This window comes from Lygodium microphyllum, chromosome 22 (genome assembly GCF_053477565.2).
Source record: "Lygodium microphyllum isolate KBCC chromosome 22, Lygodium_microphyllum_v1.1.10, whole genome shotgun sequence".
In the NCBI taxonomy this organism is placed as follows: domain Eukaryota; kingdom Viridiplantae; phylum Streptophyta; class Polypodiopsida; order Schizaeales; family Lygodiaceae; genus Lygodium; species Lygodium microphyllum.
In genome coordinates this window covers 121,950,477-121,978,163 of record NC_141156.1, presented here as the reverse complement: position 1 = coordinate 121,978,163, position 27,687 = coordinate 121,950,477, and the positions used below count along the sequence as shown (strand labels likewise).

Here is a 27,687-nt window from a genome sequence, read left to right as displayed (position 1 = left end):
AGAGAGGCATCTCAATCCAAAAATTACCTACATTATTTCACATAAATACCACCCCTTCAAAGAATTGGCAATATATAATAACATTATTTCATTGTTGGTCTATTACACTTGTTGCATGCTGAAAGCACAAAGAGAGCATAAGACAGGAACCTGTAAAGGATCACAATTTTGCCTGATTCCAATGTTCCATTGGTTCAATTTGAAACAAGAACTATACACGAACCTAGCAGCTCAACAAATGCGCTGTAGCCCAATTTCCAAGACATCAAGGTCATTTCCAACCATTCAATGTTTGAAATAAGACACTAGTAGCCCCAATCTTTGGGAAGTTATGCATTACACTGCTACAGTTTGGATTTCAAAACCATGCTTGTTTGAAAGTGATGATTGTTAAGCTTGTCTACATTACTTCCATATTCATCAAATCAAAAAAAACCCATTAAAGACTTTACATCCAGCTGCTACCGTAAAGAAAGTATAGAGACAGGCCCCTGCTAATCCACCCCCATCTTATGGGCATTTTCATGCTCTACAGTGGCCTTTCACAACCATAATGTGGACCAGCATAGGACAAAATCAAAGAATAGACATTCAAGCCCTGCAAAAGACTGTTAACCAAAACACATTCAAGCAAAAGCACCATTTTTGTGTCTGCTATTGCATGTTGCAGGATGAAAGCTTTATTTTTGCCTCTGTACCTTTGCCCTTTGACTTGGCAATTGCATTTCACTGTAAATTGAAGCTTGCATTCAATTCCTACCAGAGACTGGAGTGTAAACTATAATCTCAGGATTCTCAGAATGTCATCAAATGGACATCAACATTTATTGTGCTATGAAAGCCTTTGGAATGAAGTTTGAGCAAGTGATCCTTTATGCCAAGAAGATTCAACTGTGAGCCAGTACCCCCTTCTTTTAAAACAGTTTGGTAACCTGACATTCAACAAATGAATCTTTGGTATGGTCTTTCACTCGGAGTTTTCAGTTGTTTCTGAAATCTTGAATGATTCAAGATAAAACAGAGCCCAACGATCAGGGTCTCTAGTTATTAGACCCAACGGTAAGAACTCTTGCACGGTTTTGCATTCCAGAAGTCAAAGGGTTGCAATGCACTCAATTTCAATTCGAGCATTTAGAGGTAAAGCAGCCACTTGGTAAGTTGAGCGTGCAGGAAATGGAGCTGGAAAATCTGCCAAGCGTGCCAAATGTAGTGTCCTTTAGTAGCTTCCTCCCCATAGCACTACTAAGCTTTTACAAAATGAAATTGCATAAACTCCATTTACTTACACTTGGCGTAAATTTCATTGACCTTTTTGAAGTCACTAAGATCAGCCAGCCTGCAGGAAGAGAAATGAAAAGAAATGTTATTACAATGAGTTTAGCTTGCAAGCAGTTAATTGTACTGACGTTTTCTTTTATGGAAAAGGAAGAACTATACATGATGGTAGTTTTGACTACGGAAGCGTAACTACTACCACCCGCTTGCAGGATAGCTCCCATGTTCTTCAAAAGCTTAAGTAAACCAAAAAACGAAAGTATGTCATCATCAGAAGACATCAATGCTTCCATGTCGCACTGGTTATGAGACTAGGACAAGAAAACTGAATTACTGGCAACATGAATGCGCATAATGCCTGCCCAAAATTCTTGCAACAAAAGAATTGCAATGTGTTTTGCTCCTGTAGTTCTTGAATATACAGCTATTGCCAATATCATCTTCATAAATACATGAATGCTTCTCGCAAGGCACAATTTATGGGATTTCAACCACCTACATTGCCACACTCTTAATACACAACAATAACACTCGAATTTTGAAAACATATGAACTCCAAAAAAGCAGTAACAATTTTAGCTATCTAGCGCACTTCCCTACTAAGAATCTAGAAACATAGAAAAACAGCCCCCTGTTTAAATTCTATGTTTATAACAGGAAAAAATAGAATGCCCCCCTGACTAAGGCTTAATTTGAGTTGATACAATGAATTTATTCCAACAAATCACTTTTGTGTCCAGAGTCATTTAAACTCAGCATGAGTCTCATGCACACTTAGCATGGAGTAACTGCATATCTTTACTTCAACCGCCCAGATTAGCATCACTCTGACACTTCATGGCTTAGAAGCACATGGTAACTGGCCTGTACGGCAAATGGATGTGGTTTTGCCTTTGGCTTTCTCAACGTCGATCCTGCAAGGGTTGCACTGCATAGAGACACAAGGATGGACTAAAGCAGTAGTGACACTTTTCTTAAGTATGATCCCAATTGAAACGCCTTGACAAAGCCTGTAATATTTGAAAGGAACTACACAGGATGAAACAAGACCCTTGAGCTTGGTCTCAGAATTCATGTGAAGGCTTCTTAAGTCCAGCTTCATCATTCACACTCAAACAACTATCTGATGACTTTCCTCATATTGTAGTTATTCCTTCATTTGCTAGCGCTGGAAACATGCCACATCAGTGCAGGAAATCAAGAGCAGTCAAACTAGAGAGAGGATAGAAAAGAGTGAGAATTCAAAGGGACTTCCTTGATTGACTTGGAAGAAGAGGTGTTCTATGAGCCGCCGCTAAATAGCCCCACACTATGCAGACCACAAGACTCAGCAATACAAATGGCACAAAAAGACAAAAGTAAACAAAAGTGTATCATATGTTGAATGCAAAATTATTGTGGTCCCCTGGACCTACTAAACTTTGGGTCCTACCCTGCTTCCTCTGGCAATAAAATTAACAATAACCTTCACTGGTCCTATTTGTAGGGTCATGTTGGAATGTGAACATCCATAATTTTCACCTCCTTTTAATTCAACAATTCTTAGGCCCAAAATAGATCCCTCTGCTCCTAGAGTTCACACTACATTGGATTACTCTTCAAAATGAGCTCTCTATACCTGTTTGATCATCAAATATTGGTGGTTTTCTGCATTTCTGGTGTTCAGTAGAGGATGAGGCTGTTGAAGAAGTGATGCTCGTCCCATAGATCTGGACACAGTTTTTTATCTGCAGAGACAAGATGGCCATCTAATGCTGAGAAGATTTGGGTCTCTGCTCCAAGAGTTCAGACAACATTGGATTACTCACCATGAGGAGCTCCCTATACTGTTTGATCATCAAATATTGGTGGTTTCTGCATTTCTGTGTTCAGCAGAGGACATGGCTGTTGAGGAACTGATGTTCATTTCATGGATCTGGACAGGGTTTTTATCAGCAGAGAGAAGATGGCCCTCTAGTGCTGAGAAGATTTGGGGCAGAAAGGCTTGGATTAATCACGGCTGGTTCCCAAGAACTAATCTGTTGGTAAATGGGAGAAATGACTGTAAAATAGTGTGGATTCAAGAGGATGAGACTCAAGAAAGAAGAGAAATGAACATATTGGATGATTGCAAGTAAAAAGGTTTGGGCCTTTTATAAGCCAAGGTCAGCATTTACCTCTTTGACCTTGGGAGGTAGACTGTACTGGCAGATCTACACTCACTCACATGCACAAAGGTGCGCAGACACACAGACACATGGACATACCTACTCCATTCACATGCAGAACTTCCAAGCAGAGTTATGAGTCATGACACTTCATCCCACGTACGGCTACTTGACTGCAGAAAATCTTATTGCAGAAGCACTTCCATAAAAAATGAATCCTCAGACTTGAGCTTTTAATCTTTTGTCCTGGGAGTCAAATGGCACAAAGAGGCCTTTGGACTTGCACGCTATTGTCCTGGGAGTCAAGAACTACAATCGTCAATTTTACAGCAACTGGACTCGTCAAGAGTCCTCCAGGCGTCTTGGGAGGCTAGGCAGGTCTCAGCCTCCAATGGAATCAAAATAATGTGGACTAGATTTCATGGAAGACCATAGAGAAAGTCTCACAGGAGGCCATAAAGCTGGTCTCCCAGGAGTCCACATAGCAAGCTCAGAAAAGTCAACAAAGCGGGTCTTCCAAGTTCCAGGAGGCCATACAGTGAGTCCTGCATGCGGCATTCAGCAGTTGAGAGCAGAAGTCAGAGTCTCTGATACCATGGAACTGGCAATGTGTGACAACAGAGAAGATATAAAAACATTTAGATTGACTTTGGTAGAAATTGTTCCCTACCCTCAATGTTTCAACCATCAAAGACAAAACTTAGTACAACATATTTTTTCAAAACCAATAACAACGTATTGAGACTCTAGATCACTAAAGAAAGGGGTGGGTATTTCAACCTGCTCTGTTTGACCTTCTACTGTTTCAGATGCAAAGGCTCCAGTCTGTCAAAACAGTAATAACAAACACTAAGATGTAAAGCCTACATCAAAGACAATATATCTGCAAAAACATTTGCATGGAAGTGTATGATTCATTTGATTAAGAAATGCTAAGCAGACACACCTCTGGAATAAGACCTAATACTCCAGAAACAAACAGAAGGTTTCCTGATTTGATTGCTTGTGAATATGGTCCTAGCGCTGCAGGTGCATCTTGTGCAACCACAGCTTCCTTCTGCAGAGCTGCAAGCATTATCTTAACTGTCAAACAATTTACCATCCAAAAAACCCTGGCATACTTAATACATCATGATAATTAATGGCAATTGCACAAGAACAATCTCCTGATTGGATCGGTGATAAGAATGTAAGACAGGTTATCAATTGATGCCTATAGAAATCTAACCAAGTAATCATCATATGGCCTGTCTTAACAAATAAGTTGTTCATTCTGATAAAAATGACACAAGAAGCATTGCAAACATCACTAGAAAACTCAAGGTCGTTTGAGCTTAATGAGGTTGTGAATCCAATGTATAACATAAGAACACCGACTAAACCTTCCCCATGAATGCTCTTGTGAATTGTCAGACAGCAAACATGAGTAGTGGGAGAGTACCTTTAGATATCATATCTGATGAATGAGCAGGAAACTAAACTGCATAGACGGCAATCAAGGATCACACTAGTAAAAATGTTAATGAAAGGTGCAGCAGATCATGTATAGATTGGGTGGCAAAGCCCCAAACCCGCCCATGGCCTACAAACAAGCAAGCCTGGTCACCAAAGAATACTTTCCCTCTTCTAAACCATTGCACTCTTGCAATGAAACAAAGGGAATTTGTATGGAATACATTCCCGACTGAGACACAAGTCAAATCCTCAATTTGTCTAACCTTCCACTCAATTTTAACCCACATGATTGCAAAGCTTTCTTTTCCTAGATCCAAGTACCTTTCATGTTCATGCAGTCTTGCAGAACATAGAATAATTTTCCATCTCAACAAGTTCTCGAGGAACTATGTTATCCTCGCATCCCAAATTTACTTTGAAACGATTAACATGAAAAATTGGATGAACTCTAACATCTCGAAGTAGCTTTAGTTCCTACAAAGTAGTGACAATATAGCATAAAACCTAGAATGGACCACAATACCGAAGAGATAAGTTCAAGAGTTTTCTTGTTGATAAAGCTTAAGAACCTTGCGAAACCTCAAATAAACCAACCCTCCTGGCTCAAAAGGCCAAGGTGACTATCATCTATCAAAATAACACCATGCTCTTATCTTGAACACTCTTAATAGATTATTGATCTGGGTTCACATTTCCTACGTGTCACCATTAACCACAGAGCTGCTAGCCTTGCATTTGCAGTCAGGCAGCCCATTTTCTGCCACCACCTGCTGTGTTTGGCGCTGCACTACCACATGCACTCGGCATTTGATCAAGAGGACCCTCCCTTCTTTCGGGGCACTGGGCAGTGTTAATCCCTGCCTCGCACATTTTTATTTTGCAGGGCAGGTCCTTTTCTACCTGCATTTCTGTGTAGGCAGCCCCTCTTGTACTGCGCTTTGCGCAAGAGAAGCTACCTACTACCTGGGTGGCTCATCTTTTGGGCTGGGCAGCATAGTCATTCAGTACATTTCTCCTACTTTCCCATTTTGATTTCCATTTGCAGCCCCAAAAAGGTTTTATCTAGATCATTATTTAGAGTCAGGACGCCACCTGAGAGACTTCAGTGGGGGCCACTCGAGAGAGTTAGGGTACCACTCAAGATAGTCTCTACCTATAACTATGACACTAACTTCCCTCATTCTTCATCCCACACATTCATTCCTTCTGAACACTCGCTCTCTTCCATATTCTTCTCTCCTTTCTCCATCCTCTCCACTGCCATTCACACCCTAGGAGGAGGACATTACAGTTTGTCACTTTTTGCAGCCTACATCATCCAACGTCAAACCTCCTCACCTAGCCCCATCATTAAGCTTCGTTTGAGGTGGATTTAGGACATTTACAGCGGGTTACACCCACTTTATCAACCCTACATCAAATACCTACATTTTTGTGCTTTCTTCACTCCTAAAGGGCTGCCCAGAAGTCCAGCAGTCGCCTGTCTGCAGCCGCCTGTCCAGCAGTCTGCGGCCACTAACGTCTTACACATAGATATCTTCATTAGATATTCTTGTGTTTTCTCCTCCAATTGGCTGCCCAACAGTTGCCTTGATAGCAACCATCGTCTTGGAGAGATTTCACCCTTCAACATTTACCTTCAATATCCTATTGTCGAAGGACTGCAATTCACTCCCTCCATTGTGCAGAATCCCTACACGTGCTGCCACCTAATTCAAACAAGACAGTGCAATTATCTTCAAAGCTTCTGCTCCGATGTATCAGTTTGATTCACTTAGCGTGAACACTCAGTGTTTCCCCCCGCAAACCCTACCGTGTCTCTATCAAAGATAGGTGCAAAGAGAGCCAAGAAGATCCTACATCGGAGAAGGCAAAGACAAGTTGCAAGAGCAGCAACATCTTCTGATTACCCCCCTATATTTGCTAAATCATTGGGAGTTATCCTTATCTTCTTCTCCCTCCCACTGTCCCTTTTACAAGTTAACACTCTAATGCTATGGGTTCTCCTAACAGATGGCAGTCCATTGAGTGCTCCTACTATGACAAGAACGATCATACCAATGAAGACTGTTGACTTCAACCTTTACACCCCATACCACGGAACACATGCATCTACCACCAAGTACTCTTTGTGCCACGTCTCCCTTCTGGGCCACAAAGATCATTCTGCATCAACTATCAGAGTATTACGCTCTAGGCAATAAGACACATCCGATGCATTGTAAGTCCTTACGAGCAAAACGAGGATCATCAAGTGCCATGACCTCTTGGAGATGGCCATAGTGTCCTATGGCAGTTTCTCCCACCTACCTTCAGGTCCAATGGCTTCCATGATCACGACTATAATATTACAGTCAGCTTCCCCGAGAGATAGTGATTGTTAGATATTGTCTTCTTGTCAATCCACTCCTTCGAGAGACAGAGGTTGTTTGACTCCTTCAGCTCCACAATCCACTCCACTACGAGACAATGACTGTTGTCCACCCCTAGCTCCCTAAAAGCTAGCTATTTCCTCATCTCCATTGATTGCTCCACAGACACCAACTCTGATGCAAGCATTGAGAGATTCTATATGATACCCATCCCTCTATTATGAGAATGTGAAATTTTAGTGCTTTGTTTAGCATTTGATCAAAAGTTAATCAAATGTGCAAATGTGGATTGTACATGTGAGGTGCATGTCAATTATTTCACAATGTGGAACCCAAGACCCCAAAATATCAGTTGATGCCAAAGGCAAAAGTTATAATAAGTTATATCCAATAGGTAATAGGTTGTATCTAATATTAGATTTGGGCCTAGACTAATTTATTGGCCACTAATGTTAGTGGTGACATTAGAGATTAGGCATTAATTGATTAATTAATGCCGGTCTAAGGGCTAATAACTGCTCAAGGATACTTGGAAGACAAATCGTTCTAGCCAATTTAATTATTGGCTGGTGGAATTATTTTTTTGGCACTAGAATACTTGTCAAATTAATTTTCAGAATTAATCTTTTGAAAATTAATTTAATAAGCTGGATAATGCTGAAAAAAAGGGATTAGAAAGCTGCCTACAAAAACGTCAAAAAGTAGCATGTTTTTTCATACGCAACCAAAGGCATGAAAGGAGTGGTTGTCAAAAGCTTCTACTAAACCCAATAAAGGCCGTGGAATTACGAGTTTTCCAACTAGAAAAAAGCTAATATACAGTTTCAACGCCGGATTTCTAACTCAGCACGAGGATCGAGGCAAGCAATGCTTTCTCACAGCACAGAGAGAGAGAGAGAGAGAGAGAGAGAGAGTGTGTGTGTGTGTGTGTGTGTGTGTGTGCACGCGCAAAGTAGAGAGTAGAGTGAGCATGACGTTCTTGGGTACAATGATGAGTGTACCTCTTTAGGTTTTTAGATAAATATATATATATATATATGAAAGTACAAATGTGCTAAGGGTGTATTCACACCGTGCACATATAAAAGGCATGATGGCCCTTTATTCCCAATAACCTCTCACCTAAAGGCAACGTGCCTTAAGGGGAGAAAAGAATCAACTAAGTCTAGGTATATATAAAGCTGAAATACATATATCTATCCAACTCCCATCATCTGTCGGCAATGAGCAAACCACTCTGCTAAAAGACCCTTCATGAGGAGATCTGCAAGATTATCATCTGTATGCACTTTGACAAGCTCAATGCTCTTCCTATCAAGTACATCTCTAATGAAGTGATATTTAACCTGTATGTGCTTCATCTTTGCATGAAAGACGGGATTCCGTGCTAGTATGATGATAACACTCTGACTACCACAATGCAGAGAGGTAACTCTCTAATGCCAAGCTCTCCCACTCCTTGCATGCCTCAATGGCAGACACATACTCTACCTCTGTAGTAGACAATGCAGCACACTTTTGTAGCCTGGAGATCCAAGTGACTGCTCCTCCTATGAAGGTAAACACATACCCAGAAGTGGACTTTCTGCTATCCGCATGACCAGCATAGTCTACATCCGTAAAGCCAACAACAGATGTCTTCCGCTTTCCAAAGCAGATACACAGATCCTTTGTGCCTTTTACGAAGGTTTGCCATGTATCTACTAACTACTCCCACTGCAAAGGAAATGTCACGACGTGTAGCAACCATAGCATACATCAAATTGCCAACAACTGAAGTATATAGTATCTTGGCCATTTCAGCCTTCTCATCATCAGATGTAGGGATGTCCTATGCACTGGGTTTCACATATGGAGGCAATGAAACCCCAATGTTTTCCCCCCGTCCAGATTGAAACGCTACAAAACCTTGGAGATATACTCCTGCTGAGATAGATAGAGTAATCCTTTTGACCTATCTCTGAGTATTCACATGCCAAGAATGTGATTTACATCACCAAGATCTTTCATGTCAAAGCTGCCATGAAGACTTTGCTTCAGTGAGTCCAAGGCATGAGTATCCCTACCAGCAATCAGCATGTCATCAACATACAGAAACAAGGTAATCACGCTGCCATCAGCAGCCTTCTTGGTGTACAAGCAGTGATCCACTTGACTTCTATGAAAACCTTGAGACTACATAAATGTATCAAACTTATGATACCATTCTCTTGGTGGTTGTTTCAGCCCATACAAACTCCTTTTGAGTCTACATACCATCTTCTCTTTCCCTTTTGCCACAAACCCTTTAGGTTGCTGCATATATATGTCTTCATGCACATCATGTAAAAATGCAGTCTTTACATCCATCTGTATGAGCTCCATATCCTCAGCTGCAACCGAGCCCAAAATAGTTCTCACTGTAGTCATCTTGACTATAGGAGAGAAGATCTCATCAAAATCAACTCCATGTTCTTACTTGTACACTTTCACAACCAATCTTGCTTTATACTTTGGCGAGGAACCAAAAGTGATCTTCATCTTGTAAACCCATTTGCATGGAAGGGTTTTCTGCCCTTTAGGCAGCTGCACCAAGTCCGAAGTGTCATTTTTCTCAAGAGATTCTATCTCTAACAACATGGCTTTATACCATTTCTTGCTGTCCTGTCTATCCATTGCTTCCTTGAAGCAAGACGGTTCACGACAGTTTGTCAACATGACATAATCAGTCACATTGTTTGCACCAAGAACAAATCTATCAAGTTGTCTAGTAGCCCTAGACGATCCCCTAACCCAATGATCATTGTTTGCTAGCTGTCAAGCCTGCAAATTTCCATTTTCAGCTTGTTGTCCTGGCATTTCAGCCTGCAAATCAGTATTAACAGCTTGTTGTCCTGGTTGTTCCTGCACATCCAATGGCTCATCATTATGGGCAATAGCTGGCTGATCATTTCCAGCATTATTTCCTGCATTTGCAGGTTCATTTACAGCAGGTATTTGCTGCTGTACAACGCGTACATTTTGTTGTCCAAAAGGTATTTCTTCCCGGAATACAATCCTACAAACTTCCTCAGTCTTTTCGGACTGTTTATGCATGTGATCTTCCCGGGAGATAACATCATTGCTGCATACTACTTTCCTTTTCTTAGGATCCCATAATCTATAATCCATTTCACCTTCATCACCGTATCCTAGGAAAATACATTTACAAGACTTTGGCTCAAGTTTGTTGCGTTTTTCCTTGCATATGTGCACAAATGCTTCGCAGCCAAACACTTTCAAGTGTGCATGCGAAGGTAGCTTGCCCGACCACGCTTCTTGGGGAACTCCCCTCCCCCCCCCCCCCAAAAGACCTATTTGGTAACCGATTAATCAAGTGTACGGCTGTCATAACAACCTCTGCCCAAAAACCATGAGGTAAAAGAGCATGAGACAGCATCGTACGGACCTTATCCTGTATGGTCCGATTCATATGCTCTGCAACTCCATTTTGGCGTGGATTATGAGGGGCAGTGAGCTCCCTCTTTATCCCTTTGCTATCACAAAATGCCTGAAAGGCCTTGGATACATATTTCCCACCATTCTTGCTACGAATAGGGTAAACCCATACCTTCTGTATAGCATCATCGACAAAGGTGACAAAGTATTTCTTTCCCCCTAAAGATAACCTTGGCATCTGACATACATTGGAATGTACTAACTCTAGAGGAGAAGATTTCAGCGAAAGAGACTTCTTATGAGACATCTGTGCATGTTTACCATAAACACAATGATCACAATGCTCAAAATCAGCATAACGAAGACAAGGCAAGTAACCCAAACGAGAAAGCACTTTCATTTCAGTTTGACTCATGTGTCCCAACCGGCCATGCCACAAAGAAACGCTTGGCTACTTGGTCACGGCAACAACATGATTACTCACATTAGATACATGGAGAGGATACAAGGTATCACTTTTACAACCTTTGGCAATCACTCTAGATCCCTTATAGATCTTCCACCAAAGGTGATATGAAATCCATCGTCATCTAGCTGCCCTGTGCTAATCAAGCTCTTCTTGAGCTGAGATACATGTCGTACATGCTAAAGTGTGAAGGCAAAACCATGCTCAAACTGCAACTCCACACTACCAATACCTGCAATGTCACATGCATAGCTGTCCCCAAGATGGATAACACACCATGTCGACCCCCTGTATAGTCACAGAACCACTCACGATGGGGGTGACATGAAAGGAAGCACCTGAATCGAGAATCCAAGTATGCATGTCATCATCTGTATCTACAAGTAAAGCATGTATACTAAAGTGTGAAGAGACAAAGAGTACGTCATTGCCATTGTCAATGTCATGAGTGACTACATTCACTTCTTCAATTTTGACACTGCTCTTCTTAGGCTGACTCTCTTTCTTCTCTTCCTTGCTATCATCTGTCTTCTTGTCCTTTCCTTTCTCTTTCTTCCATTTGTAGCAGTCACGTTTAAAGTAACCCTCCTTGCCACAATGATGGCATTCAACATCTTTACCATGTGATTTACTACATCCCTTGCTATCAAATTTGCCTTTCTGCTGTGATCTACCCCTAGTATGCAAAGCATTGGAAGACTTACTGGATACATTGTTCTACCAATTCATTTCTTCCATGAGTAGAGCACTCTCTACATCAGCATACAAAAGGATCACATTAGAATTGCTCATAGCAGTCTTGAATGTATCCCAACTCTCTGGCAGAGTGCAAAGCAAGAACGTAACCTTAAGTTCTTCATTAATCATAAACTTCAAGGCAACCAGCTGGCTGAAATGGAGTTAAACTCACTCAAGTGAGTAGACATTGCTGTACCATCTTTCATACACAAATCCATAAGCTTTTTCAACCAATACACTTTGCTTGCGGCACTCTTCTATACATACAGTTCTTCCAGTCAAGTCCAAATAGCATAGGCAAAATCCAAACCTTCAATGTTAAACAGCAAGGCATCAAAAATCGATAGCTCGATGGTTGAGCGTGCAAGCTCTTTTAACTCATCCCAATCTTCCTGTTCCATGTCTATGGGCTTTGCTCCTTTGGTCTTAATCGCCTTTGCCTGCTTCTTCTACAACAGGATATTATAGCACAGCTTTTGCCAGACTGCAAAGTTATGTGCTCCTTCGAGCTTCTTAATGTGCATGAGATTACTACTGTCACTACTGCCAGCCATGTGTCATTTGCACTAAAAGGACCTTAGACTACTGTCACTTGCTCCTAGAGGGCTCCAAACTACTGTCATATGCTGTAGGGCTGATCCATGGTGGCTACAAACCACATTAGTAGTCTCTCCTTGCTCTCTAACAGTCTTCTCTCTCACAATGGCTAAAATAGACTCCGCCAGCCCCTAAAAACGTTTTTCCCACTTGCATAGGCAAGGTATATGAGGCTATGGATAGGCTAAATGAAAAGCTGCAAGAGTTGGCACCAAATGATAAGGCATATGAGGAGATACACCATTTAGTTGTGACAAGGTGAAACCATAGAAACAAGAAACAGCCGTAACGGCCCCCCGACACGCCGAATTGCCATCCCCGGCACAAAGCCGTCATGGGACGCATTCCAAAAATGTGAAACATTCCCTATCTCGTTTTGGACAGGAAACGCATTCCCCGTTGTGTATCCTGCCTGAAATGGGATAGGGAATGCCACATGGCATCCCATTTACCTTCGGCCCGGCTATTGCTCCCGCCCGCTCATCAATCCTAGACCTGCGCTCCCGTCCGCCTCTCTCCTGTCTGCACGACGCACGTCTTGGCCGCCTCCAATCCCGTCAGCTACAACGGCCAGTGACCAATCCCCCCCTTCCCTTAGTGGCCAGTTTTCCCATCAGCGGCCAGCCGCCAGTCCCCCTGTCTCCTCCCGCCAACATCTCTTCTTCCTTCTTCCTTCTCCCTTCTCTTCTTTCTTCTTCCTTCTCCCTTCTCTTAGTTATTCTCTTCTCTTGAGTCTTCCTTCTTCTCCAAGTTCCAAGTTCCAAGTTCTCCATTCTTCTCCTCTTCTCTTCTTCCATCTTCCTTCTCTCCTTTTCCCTTCTCTCTTGACTCTTGAGCCTTCTCCCTTCTCTCGAGACTCGAGTTCTCACTTCTCTCGAGCCATTTTTATTTCAATTTTCAGCTTGAAATGGCTTCATCTTCCCGCCCCGCTCGTCGGGCTGGTGGTCGAGGAAGAAGGTCCAATGATTGATCATGGTGGGAAGAAGTAAATGTTGACTCCCCATCGAGTGGTGGAGGATCTCGACCATGGGCTTGCAAGCTTTGCCCATGCAAGCGAACTAGTGGAGCAAACAAGTTAATCCATTGAGCCAAGCATTTCTATTTCGAATTTTTATTGATTTTAATTTTTCAAAGTTATTTAAATATTAGAATATGGAATACCAATTGCCACTTGTTCCGTTTTATGCATAATCAGGTCCAAGCTCATCTCCTACATGAGCCAAATTTAGAGGTACAATTTTGTCTTTGTTCCTTCCTTTGAGAGATGGGGAGATTTTTGTGCTAGTTCACGCAATGATCGGAGGTCACCTAGCTCGTTTGAACAAGATCCCTCTCCTCCCTGCTCTCTCCATGTTTCACAAAAGGCCCATTCTACTGCCCTTCATATGCCATTCATGGCACCCTCTATACAAGTACCCATACTCCCTTCTTTGCCCAAAGAAGAGGCTTGATGGTTCCAACTACTCGCTTTGGTTATATAAGGTGAAGTGTATCCTTGATACCTTCAATCTTTGGGAGTTTGTTACCAACCCTATTCCCTATCTAGTAGAGGATCCCACCGTTGGATCATCAATGGATTGTGTAGCCTTATGGGATCAGGTCAACTTTAGAACTCGATCTTCCTCTTTATGAGCTTGCAAGATTCTTTCCTAATACATGTACACAAGTTGCGGAAAGCAACAGAAGTGCGGACAAAGCTTGTTTCTTTGTACCATTAGAAGACATTTGCCCACCGGATTACTCTCAAGAAGAAATTACAAATGCTCGTTGTTGATGATTCTTCTTCCATGAAGAATCATATCAACAGGTTAGAGGACATGAGGGATAATCTTGTGTCCCTTGGTAGAATGATCTCTTCAGACGATATGGCCATGATTCTTTTGACTCAGCTACCATCTCCCCGATTTGATATCTTCTACACCAACCTTCTTACATCAAGGAACTTGTGAGAAACTTCTATGGGAGAAGCTTGCCCCACTTGTTTTGGTGCATGATGAGCACACCAAAGAGGTAGCCAGTGGATCCACCCCTCCACCAAAGCTTTTGATGCAAGTTCGGAGGGGGGACGAAGAAAAAAGAAAGGTCCAATGCTAAAAGACAAGAGTTCTTCAAGCTCTGACTTCAACTTGGAGAAGCCTATATGCCCATATTGTGGGAAGGGGACACATCCAGAGGAGAAATATTGGAAGAAGTACCCTCACCTTCATCCAAGAGCAAAGGATGGAGCTAAAATATCCCAGCCTTTTACCTCTACTCTAGCAGTTACCCATGAGCCAGTGTTCCTTCATATTGTTGACTTCAAGAAGCCTTCTTCAGTGGTTGCCTCATCTTCTGAGAGGCCTTGGATGGTTGATAGTGAAGCTTCTAGTCATATGACTCCACGAGGTGATTTGTTGCTAGATCTATGCCCTTCTGAGGATTCAATCACTCTTGATGACATTGTTTGGATGCCTATTTGTGGTGTTGGTACTTTGTCTTTATTTCCCAACCGTGCGTTCACCTCCCTTTCACAGGCCCTTTATGTTCCGGACTTGGGCTTTCCACTCCTCTCAGTTTATGGCCTTACTAGGCTTGGTACCCAAGTTGTCTTCACCAAGCAAGCCATTTGTATTGAGGATTCTACTTCAAGGGTTGTTATCACGACCATTTGACAAGAGAGTGGGCTTTATAGGCTCCATTTCCCTTCTTTTATGTAGGGTCCTCCAAGGCAATCATCTTCTGCTACATCCATTCCTACTTGTGCACCATCTTTTCCACAGGTTCCTTCCCATCCCCCACCCTCTCATCCATTGGTTCACTCAAACCCCCATCCCTTTCAGAGGGGAACGATCTTGGTGATGCAATCGTATTCCCTAGCCCCTAGTATTTGAGAGGGATTTTTCCTAGGATCGTAAGGAGCTTCTTCATCAGTAGTCTTCATCAACGAACTTCATTCACATTGGCATTCCTGTTACCATCCCATGATCTGTTTCTCCCTTGGCCTTCCACCACATCCAGGATCTGAGAAGGGGTGTTAGCAGTCATGTTTGTCATGCCTTGTCATCTCCTGCCTGTGACCCTCAATCTGTGTCGTCAGATAAGGACTTTAGGAGCTCTAACTTGTCTATCACTTGTTTTGGTGGAGAATATAGCTCATTCTAGAGCACTCAGTTTATTGCATTTCAGAGCATTTTCTCCTCAAGTTGGGATTTTATGTGCATTTCCAAAACTGATTCTACATTCTTCAGTCTGCCTCACCTGCCGGACATTGTGCACCCTTTGCGGGATTTTTATATGCATTTTCCGAACAGTTTCTACATTCCTCAGTCTGCCTCACCTGTCAAACATTGTCTACCCTTTGCGGAATTTTTCCGAGCATTTCTAACATTTTTACCAGCATTAAATACTAGTCGCCCATATTTTTTGCCCCAAATTTCAGGTCAACCAATTTTTGGGATATTTGGCTATTTATAGTCATTTTCCACTTGGCAATCAGCTATATTATCATCTTCCCTTCTTCTTTGGCAGGTGCACTCTCCAACTCCATTATCTTTCTCCGTCTTCGGTGCTGCCATCACCATAGCTTGATCTAGTGCCCTCATTAACGCTGTGGGCTACGTGCAAGGACTGATCAATCCTCTTGTATTCAAAATTTATTCCTTGTTCAATGCAACATTATTTTCTTCTTTTCTTGCAGATTGTCTCTCTCTCTCTTTCTCTATGTTCGTTAATAATTATTCCATTGCTCAAAAAATTAATTTCACTAGCCAATAATTAAATTAGCTAGGCCAATTCGTCTTCCAAGTATCCCTAAGCAGTTATTGATCCTTAGACCAGCATTAATTAATTAATTAATGCCTAGTCTCTAATGTCACCACTAACATTAGTGGCCAATAAATTAGTCTAGGCCAAAATCTGACGAGTACCTCCTAGTACCTGTCAAGCATAACTTACCACAACTTTTACCTTTGACACCCACTGTATCCTCGCATAACTTACCACAACTTTTGCCTTCGACACCCACTGTATCCTCGCAATAGTCAACATTGGAGTGATTGTAACTTTGTATGCTTAAAGATACACTAGTTTGAGCATGTAATTGAGACAAATCCAAAGCTCATTTGGGCTTTAATTCAATCTATGAGCTTTGAGTTTAGCTTTTCACATATCTTTTCAAATGTATATTTCGGGCTTTCATCTTTTTACAACTACTTTCTAGCACATGGATTTTTCATCTCCATGGAAAAACGAAACCACTTGTGAATTCTTTTCAGAAACAATAGGTTTTAAGGCTCCCGTAATGTTAGATTCTAAGATCTTGAAGATGACATGCCTCTTTTCAAGTCATAATCTTCAACTTTTCTACAAAAACATGCTCTTTTAAAAACTTACCCAAATATTTTATTCGTGAAAAACTTTTTCGAATCAAAACTAATTACATGACTAGATGCTCAACAACTACAAAGACCAATCAAACCAACTTACTAGCAAATCCAAGTTTGTTAATCCTTCGTGATTGGGATATTGTTGGGTTTGACTTTCTTCACTCTATAACTTTACATCATAATTCATCATGTGAAACTTGTAGCACTTGCACTAGTAAGGGATCAAATTTTAAGGAAACCGTTAACTTGCAAAACAGGCACAAATGTACCTATAGCAACAAAAATACCAAGGCGGTGCAAGCTTGACTCGCCTCCAAACAATAATGGACTCGAACATAACTAGTCTATACCCATTAAACCATAAGCTAGACTAGTAGACACGTTTATGTCATCAACCCTAACCTCCTATGTCCCATACCACCAAAAGATGCTTTGGAGAGTCTAAAGATGACAACTTGCCTTGGCTAGCACAACAACAAGTGCAGATTCGCACTAAGACTTGCCCACCCGAGTGGATGCATGCCTAGGAATGTTACTCCAACCTAGCTCATAGACCACTTGTCCTAGCTCCAAGCATCCCCAAACCTCTAAGCTAGTCTTGTATTTGCCCAATCCATAAGTAGGCTTTACCATACCTACACTAGGTATCATCCATGCACATGAAATGCTTCGCTTCATTTTTTTTGCTCATGAGAATCTCTAGATAACCCCCCTAAAGGGTAGCTAACATCTTTCATGTAAAATCTTTCTCAACACAATCCCGCCACTTGATCTATTATTATGTGATAAAAGTATTTCTCAATATTCTTTCACAGATTCCAAGAGCACTTTCAACTACATGCATGTTGAGCTTTCAACACTACATCCCTAGCATTTCCTTTAGTCTAGTGACACAAAACATTTCATGAAGTTCAACATGAGAAATCAATTTAATTCAAATGCAATGATAACAACTCACTACAAATCCAACCACTTCCATAATATCTTAGGACAATTTCTTAGCTCTACTCATATGTTTTGTGAAGCACAATGCAAGTGCACAACACAGTTATCTCCAAGAAATCCTCATTGGTCCAACATGTGTGCAAGTATTTAGCATTACATCAGCAGGCATACATATATGTGTATATGTGCACATGTTTTAGGTATTAAATTCATGCACAATTTATGTACATATTTATGTACATGAATTTAATATAAATGTATGTTAAAAAAAATGAAGATACAAATGTATCTATGCACACATATAAAACAAGTTAATTTTGTTCGGTCCTTTTGCACCGCTCATAGAGATTAGCAGCTCAAATGCTGCTAATTTGAGAATGAAAAAGAAGTTAATCTTGTTCTGTTCTTTTGTACATAGAGTGGAGGAGAATGAAAAGACGGGATCTTACCGACGGACTGAGCAATGCTTCGAGTTACGGATGCGAAAGGTCCCGGCTTCCGCCGGGGCGAAGGCTGCAGGGCACGAGAAGCGAGGGAGAAGCAGCAGAATCCAGCTCCTTGAGTGAAGGCATGGGAGGGGAAAGCGGAACCCTTTATTTGTAGAGGGGAGCCGACGGCTACCATGGCCCTTGTCAGCACCCCTGCTGCTCCAGCCATGAGCGCCGAAGGGGAGGACGAAGAACAAGCCATGCTGCTAATCCGCCTGCTGGAACTCAGACAATTACGATACATCTGCTCCTATTCGTTACATTCGACGACACCCTCAAAGTATCCTTTACACCGGCTCGCGTGCCCAATTCATAAGTTCCATTGACTCGGAACGATCGTAAAAATAATCAATTGTATTGAATCAAGGCAACCCCAAGGATGGCCCTTTTAAGATAATTCATACCAGGAACTCCAGGTAGCTTTGTGGCAGCTTTGCATAATCATACAACATTGATGGGAAGTAACCTTGCGAACTTTGCTTTTCTCACTTCCCACACATTGAATTTTTCCTTCCTCGCTTTCTTTCTCTTGTGTCCTTTGCATTAGCTTGTAGCCCAATTGATACGTTCAATTGAATTGGAATAATAATATTAATAAGCAATTGTACTAAATTCAGGAAAGGATGCTTTTCGCATAAGTTTGTATAAATTTCCATCATAAGCCTGATTGAACTCGTCCTCTGTCAAAGAATAAAATTCTATTGCACTAAATCGAATCCTTCCTCCTTTCTATAAAGGGTGATTTAGCTTGCTGCAATAATAGCATTAAGAAGAAGGATTAGGCACTTGGTCCTATAAGTAAACTAATGAAAAGATCTATATCTATATCTATACTACTATATTATTTTGGTTGTAAGTTTGGGAAGGTCCGAACATCCATAGGGCTTCCCAAGCCTCTCTCTCTCTCTCTCTCTCTCTCTCTCTCAATTGAATTAAAAATAAATATATTTTCCCTTTTTAAATCAAAAGTTTCTCTCTCTCTTCTCCCCTCTTTCAATTAAATAACTTTTTAAAATTTAAACTTTTTCCCCTCTTTTAATTTAACATTATTTCTCCTCCCCCTCTTTCAATTGAACAAACTTTTTAAATTTAAACTTTTTTGAAATAGTTTTTGACATACTTTGAGAGAGAGAAAAGCAGAAGAATTATAGAGAGAGAGGAAAAAATTTACAAAGAGAGAGTGAGTGAAAAGAAAGAAAAAAGAGGAGAGGGAGAAAAAAGGAAAAGTGAGTAGAGAGGGGGAGAGAAAAAAGGAGAGAGAGAGAGAGAGAGAGAGAAGAAGAAGAAGAAGAAGAAGAAGAAGAAGAAAGAGGGGAGAGACATAGTTTAAACCTTTTTTAACATGGTTTTTAACTTGAGAGATGGAGAGAGAAAAAATAACTTTAAAATTTTTGTAAAGAATACTAAGAAAATTTAGAGAGAGAAATAGAGGAATGAAGTGAAAAGTCAAAGAACAAAAAGAGAGAGAGAGAGAGAGAGAGAGAGAGAAAGGAAATAGGGTGAGAGAGGGGGAAAGAGAAAATTAGAGAGTAGATAGAAAAATTGAGAGAAAAGGAAAGAGAGAGAGAAAGAGAAGAGAGCATGAAAGAAACTTGAGAGAAAGAGATAGAAGAAAAGAAAAATGAGGAGAGAGAAAGAGAGATATAGAGAGAAGAAAATTAAAAAAGAGGAGGGACAAAGAGAAAGAGAGGGAAAAGAGAAAAAAGAAGAAATGAGAGAGAGAGAGAGAGAGAGAGAGAGAGAGAGAGAAGGAATAAAATGGAGAGAGGGAAAAGAAAAAAGAAAAAATAGGACTAGAGAAGGAAAAGAGAGAAGAGAGAGGCAATGACAAGAGGAAAGAGAAAATAAAAAAGGCAGGGAGAGAGGGGGAAGAGAAGAAGACAAAGAACAAAATAGAGAAGAGAGGTAAGTAGAGAGAGAGAGAGAGAGAAAAGAAAAGAAAGAGAGAGGGGGGAGAGAAAAAGTGAAAAGTGAAAAGTGAAAAGAAAAGAAATAGACAGAGAGGAATAAAAAAGAGAGAAATGAAAAATAGGAGGGAGAAAAGAAAAAAACGAAAAAAGAGGGGGAGAGGGAGGAGGAAAGAGGACAAAGAAATAAGAGAAGAGAGAAAAACAAAAAAGACAAAAGACAAAGGGGAGGAGAGAGAACAAGGGAGAGAGAAAATAAAGAAGAGAATATAAAAGAAAAAAGACAAAGGGTGGCGAGACATGTGCATGATAATGCTATCTATTCTCTTATGAGTTGGATTGGATAGCATTAAGGATTCCAGTTGTAGGGAAGCGAATCAAAATCTTTAAGAGACATGAGTCTCATGCATATGAAGGAGAAGATCTAGACACATGTACTTCCCAAGACAACGCTGAGGAGGAGGATGAGGATGACATTGAGGTGGATGATGATAATGAGGATGGTATTGAGGTGGATGGAAAACCCTTTGAACCTATAGAAGCATGATAGTTCAAAGGATGCACAAGTTTGGCGAGGTGAATGTCATACTTTTATGTTCGTATTACAAAGGTAGATGAGAACCCATAACTTCATGCATTTAGGAGTTTGTACATAAGACATGACAAGATAAGTTGTAGGAGATCTCTAGACATTGTAATCATAGGTAATGATGTTAGACTTAAGAGGAGAATGGGAAGTCAAATTAGTCAGTGATAAGAGTTTGCTTGCATGTGATTCATGTAGGGAATAAGTGGAAACTTACAGGATTAGTGTGGACAAAGGAAAAGATAGAAAAGTATGGGAGATCGGAGCAACAACATACATGGAAATATAATGCAAATAGACCTATTTTGATCAACATCAAACAAGGTGAAGATAGGGAGTAAAAATCATGCAAATCTGAAGTTTTTTGTAGCAAGGAAGGTATTGGAACAAAATATCTATCTAGTCCCATGCAACTAAGGTAAAGGACCAACTCAATGATCTGTCGATTGAAGAAGAGGATTAGAAGAAGGATGTTTGCTAACAACCCAGTGTGCATGGGAGTTATATGCCACCTGCGTATAGAACTCAGAAAATGAATGAGTTTTTTAAGTTGAGGCAGTTGAGCCTGTCTCTGGAAGCATACTACTCGAAATTTGTTTCTTTGCTAAACTACGCCCCGACAATGAGCATCCCCTAACAGGTCTCGAAGTTTTGTGATGGACTGCCCATGTAGTGATAAACAAGCTAAAACAAGTGGAGCCTTTAGATGAATTAGAGAAGGGTGAAGTCAAAGTTGCAAGGTAAGTAGTCTTTGCCTAGCTAAATAAGAAGAAGAAGAAGAAGAAACAGAAGAAGAATTACACTACCTTCTATCTATCCCCCTATCGTATCATGCTTGACTATTGCCATCAAAGCCTGACACCAATGCCTATGTTGTTATTTCCTCCACATGAAGAAGAAGAAGGAAGGAGGAGAAGAAGATGATTGGCTACCTCATGCCTACTCAACTGTTTCAGCTATAAGTGAGTTGCATCTTGAACACATCACCAAATCACCATGACTCGTCCATCTTCTTCCCACACTGATCACATCATCTCCAATAGTTTACCTAGGAACCCCGATGATGGACCTGTGAGGTCTCCTAGTATGTGCCACATCCATTGAGCAACACCACATTCCTCACAGACCACATATTTTTTAATGAGCATCATTATTATGTCTTTTGCTAGCCACACCTAGAATTTCCAATATCTTGTCCAACAACACTTTCAATGACTCGAATGACATACTAAAAATTTTCAGGTAACTACCACAAATTACATTTATTTGGCAATGCCATCATAAATACTAATCGTGATGTCCTCGACTCAACATTGATAGGGGATTTAAAACCCATAGATTATTTTTAATAACATAAATAAATAATATTAAAAATCAAAACATATATAGAAAATAATAATGTGTCTAGAATTAAAAATTTGCAATGCTCACACATGTGTTAAGTCCTTTCCATCACTTACTAAATAACTAAGTAAGGTTCTCTACCCAAATTTTAATCCAAATTGAGTTGTATTTGTTTTTATTTATTTCCTTCTGATTCACAATAAAGGAGGTATACTTTAAAGGGGGTTTGCAGCCACTTTACACATGATGTCTGAGTTGACTTAGAAAGCTATACCTGTGTACTTGGCTTGTAGTCATGCCCATGCTTGCTTTTGCTTAGCCTTTGAGCAATCTACACACACACCTGAACTATGTCATGCTTTGGGTCCTTGAGTTTATTGATAGACTACATCATGACCATCTTCATGTTGCACCTCTCTCATTTGTGTATCTCATTTTCTAAACTTTGTTGTTTGGGGATGAGATACTAGCTCTTCGAGGTAAGACCTTCCCATTTCTTTTTCCTATATGCTTTGTGTCATGACTTCAATCACCTATGACTTGAAGGGGGGAATCGTTTGTTATTATTTATGCCCATGTGTGGACACAAATTATTGTGTGTAAGAGTGTGTGTTTAGATGTGAACATCATTTACACCACTTATCACTAAATTGGGATCAAAGGGTTAGGTACACAACTTGGTCTATATATTTATGCCCTATCACTTGTACTTGTGCTCACCTATTATTATCAAACTATCTTTTAGTTTGTGTATGTGCAAGAGAGCTAGCTCTCTCTCTATCTCTCTTCATGGAATTCCATTCACCATAGCTTGTTGGTCCATCTCATGAGCTCCATACCCAACACATTATAGGGCATTTGGATTGTCTAGTCACAATTATTGCAAGTAATTGTTGAAGGCTCACTTTTTAGGGATATTTATATTATTATATCATGGCCTTGGAGGCCTTGAACTAGGTCTACATAGCATACTATAAGGATAGTTTGGATATCTAATCTAGGAGTGTTTGGACACTATCTTTGGAAGCTTTATGCATGACAAGTAGAGCTTAAGTGAAAGCATAGAAGTGGAAGCAGGAGCAAAGCAAGAGCTATGGCAAATAGAGCAAGAGAGCAAGAGAGCAAGAGAGATAGGGACACTGTATGTGGGAACTCTAATAGTCATAATGTGTGACTGGCCTTCCCTTATTCAAATATCACTAAAAGAATAAAGAATGAAATGACAATGATGGACATTCGCCACCTATAGTGTATAGATGTGTGGGTATTGTCAGTGTACTGGATACACGGGTGGTTAGACACATGTGCCTTTACCCCCAATAACCTTCGACTTAAAGGCAAATGTACCCCTAGTGAGGAGAGAATAAGAAAAAAGTGACAAAGAACAAATGTACATAAATAATAACAAGATGAGAAATAGATGTCATCTTATTCTATGCCCATCATCTTCCTAAGAAAGACAAAACATTTCATTGAGAGACTTTAGTGAGTAGATCTACAAGATTCTTGCTAGTCGAGATCTTGACAAGCTCAACAAACTTGTCCTCTACCACCTCCCTAATGAAGTGATAGCGCACCTCAATGTGCTTTCTCTTCGCATGGATGATTGGATTCTTGGCCAATTGAATGGCACTCATAGAATCCAAATGTAGTGTAGAGATCACATTTCCAATCGAACCCAAACTGGTTCTTAACCTTAGGACTAAACGATATTGTCAGAGTATTTATATGGAGCACTTAGTCAAGTGGAAACATTACTCACGAAGGCAAAGGCTACTTGGGAGTCGGTATGCTCATTGAAGAGTCATTTTCCTCACTTCATCCCTAAGGATATTGCTAAGGGCAACAATCATTCATACGGGGGGAAAGAGTTATGTCCTTGGACATTTGGATGAGCACTACTAGCATTGGTCACAGTGGTTACGAAGTGACTAAGAACACTTTGAGATTAGGACAATCGAGTCCTATAAATAGGACTCAAGGCCCTATTGAGTACATTCATTGTGTGATCACCACCCTTGGACTCTTGGCCCATTGGCTTACACATTCCTACACCGAGATGGTGTGGGCTGGTGGTATGGGATGCCAACCCTTAGGATGCAGTCATGTCTTGGAGTATTGATAGCTCCCATGCTTAGGGGTGAGCCCGTTTGGCTCTACAGTTGGGAGGTGAGTTTGATGTCCAATCCCTTTTATGGTGAATTCAGCTTGCATTGTATCTTATGTGAAGATTGGATCCTAGGGGGATGTTTCACCTCTTGTGCATCCTAAAGCTAGCACAATGCTTATGCTCCTAGCTCCTTCCACCTTACTTGCAGTCCTTTACCTCTTCTCCACCATTTTCCTCCTAGCCCTTCTTGCTAGTGTGCATGCTTCTCTTGCCCAAACCCATCATGTTGATATCTATCTCTAGTAGACTGCCACAAAATAGGTTGTGGAGCTTGTATGTCTTCTCTAACATCACGGTCCTAGGCCACTAGAGCATCAGTTGTTATAGGTTGTCGAGCTAGTTGTATAGTACTAGGAGTCTCTTCTTAAATATCACTTTGCATACCTCAACTACCTACTCAGGGCTGTTTATGCATTTTCTCCTTATGGAAAATAATATCATGGCGGCGAATGACCTTTAAAGCATGTGGATCCCATAGGTGATAGCCCATCTCACTTGCATCCCTATAACCAAAAAGATGCATTTCACGGACTTAGGATCCATCTTTATTGTGCTTGTTCTTGGAAATATGACCAAAAGCCTCACAACCAAAGACACATAAATGAGTATATGATGGAGGTTTTCCAAACTATACCTCCTCTATAATATGATAGTCAAGAGTAGTGAATGGGAATTGATTAATCAAATATAGAGTAGTAATAATTGTCTCAGTCCAAAAGTGTTACGATAAGCCTACTTGGCTAAGAATACAAACTCTCTCTTGAATCGTCCTATTCATGCGCTCTACAACACCATTCTAGAGTGGGGTGTAAGGGGCGGTCAACTGATGCTTAATATCCTACTCATACCTTGCTCAAATGCTTCATAGACATATTCAAACCCATTATCTCACCTTAGGCATTTTAGCCTATGCTTAGACTGGTTCTTAATGAGAGTAAGCCAATACTAAAAAGTAGCCAATACATTTGATTTTTGTTTTGTGGGATATGCCTAGACCTTATGCAAATAATCATCAATGAAAGTCACAAAGTACTTTATACCACCTAGTGATTGATAGGGCATGGGGCCACATACATCGAAATGAACAAGAGCCAAAGGCTTACCCATGCATGCAATGCTCAACTTCTTATGAGAATTACGTACTTGCTTACCATAAAGACAATGATCACATGAATCAAAACATATGTTAGTCAAGGGTTAGAAGATACTAAAGATGAGAAAGCATTCTCATTTCTTTTAAGGACATTTTCCCAACAAGGTGATGATGTCATCAAGATACATGTAGCCAAAAGATGGTCAATAGACCCAGATACAAGTAAGGGATAGAGGTTGCCAGCTTTGGCACCTCAAGCAAAGACATAATTCCCATGGGCAATCTTCCACACATAATCACCAAAAGATACATGATATCCCACATCATCCAATTGTCTAGTTGGTCAAAGCTGGAACGTGGTGTACATCATGCAAAAACAAATGTGCTACCTGAAGCAAATTGTAGTCTTTCATCACCAATACCAATAATATCCAATGCCAAGTCATTTCCTAGTCTCATGCATTATGTCATGTTGTGATAAGAATGAAACCAATCCTTATGTGAGGTAACATGAAAAGAAGCCCTTGAATCAAGAGTTCTGATTCGGGTCCTAGAGAATCTCAGGATGAAGAGGCATCACTCAATTGACTAGCATCAAGGATGAAGAGGCATCACCCAATTGACTAGCATCAAGAGAAGAAGCTGCCAATATGTAATCATCATTAGACTTAGGTTCCAAGGCATTTATCTCCTCAATTTTCACGTTGGACTCACTGGGAACAATGTTATGATCATTTGGCTTATCTTGCACTTTGTTCTTTTCTCCTTGCACCTATCATGACATATCTTATGGCACTATGGCTTAATATGACCTTGCTCCCATAATAATGACATGTAAGAGAGGCTTTATAGCCGCGTGACTTACGATGAGATTGCCTGTGAGATTGAGATCTCTTTGAGTCTCTAGCACACTGGTCATTACCACTCTTACCATCATGTCTACCCCTAACAATCAATGCATGAGAACTATGGGTTGCATCCACATTCTTTCTATTTACCTCTTCATTCAAGAGCAGACCCTCTACATCCTACAATTTTAGCTCATTAATAGGCATATTTGCACACTTAATAGTATAGAATGTGTCCCATGACTCAAGTAATGTAACCAATAAGAACAAGGGAAAAAGATTATCCTTAAATTCAATCCCCTACAAAGACAAGTGATTGAAAATAGAATGAAACTCATTTAAGTGGGCAAATATAGAAATCTCCTCCTTCATATGAAGGTCCATGAGTTGCTTCAGCCAATACATCTGAGAGGCAAGGCTCTGCTTATCATAGATATTACAAATCTTATTCCATGACTGCCAAACGGTCTGCTCGTTAGAGACAACATTATAGTAGACCTGCTTAGAGAGTGACAAAATGATTATAGATTTGCATAACTCATCCAAGCTCAAAACATCAAGTACATCACATCTGAGTATCCAAGAAATCCCATAATTTCTTAAGCCATTGAAGTAACCAAGGCATATAACCACGTCCAAGATCAATGTAAGGGAGTCCCAAATCTCAGCTCAAAAGCATGCTATAGCATATTGGGAAGCATACATAACAATCAAAGTAGCAGTACATCCACAGAGTATCCTGTAAAGCACTAATGAGTATTAGACATAAGCTTTCCACTGATAAATTCTTGCTGCCCTATTATTACAACATTGAAATGACAATGAAATTTGAGTTATTTCAAGCTCAAACTAGTCCCAAAACGATAACCATACCATCCAATACCAAAATAGCAACTCAAAGCATCAAATATGCATGTTGGAATTTATTGTTTGCTATCCAAAACAAAACTCTTCTATTCTATGTGAAATAAAGAAGGTAAAACTACATAGAATCAACTCTATGAGTGAACAAATTTGTAGCTCTTGTTGTGCTCTTTGTTTTTAGCTATAGAACGCCTAAATTAGATATAGTATGCAAAAGTTATAGCCAAAATAAGACAGTGCTATCAAGTTGCCATAACTGTCCATGACTTCTATAATATGCTCTATATCCACTCGAAAAGGATAAAATGGCTACTGCTCAACTCAATAAGCACTTAATAAGGCTCTACTAAACCTTGGGAAGATCCTCAATAAGCATGGAGTAAGTTGGAACTAGGAAATACTCAATGCATATCTCAGGAGGACTGCCATGAAACCTTGAGCTAAAGCTTTGAATTTGAGATGAAGAAAAGGATATAGAAACTCCTCAAATGGTTGGCTCTAATACTAGTTAAAAGGTAGAGCTTGAGAGAAAGCACACAAGTGAAAGCAAGACCAAAGCAAGAGCTATGGCTGATGGAGCAAGAAAACAAGAGAGAGAGACACTATATGTG

General features: G+C 40.5%; 1 protein-coding gene across 1 annotated transcript; it reads right to left on the bottom strand.

Moving 5' to 3' along the window:
• Positions 1–566: 566 nt before the first annotated feature.
• LOC148017566 (endoribonuclease L-PSP family protein) lies at positions 567–18,612 on the bottom strand. The gene is made up of 6 exons (XM_087662900.1): positions 18,226–18,612; positions 4,369–4,487; positions 4,203–4,247; positions 1,438–1,511; positions 1,287–1,336; positions 567–1,188 (listed from the first exon to the last, which is right to left on the bottom strand). The coding sequence occupies exons 1-6, from the start codon at positions 18,506–18,508 to the stop codon at positions 1,094–1,096; spliced, it is 666 nt and encodes a 221-aa protein (XP_087519026.1). The 5' UTR covers positions 18,509–18,612; the 3' UTR covers positions 567–1,093.
• Between the last annotated feature and the right edge of the window lie 9,075 nt (positions 18,613–27,687).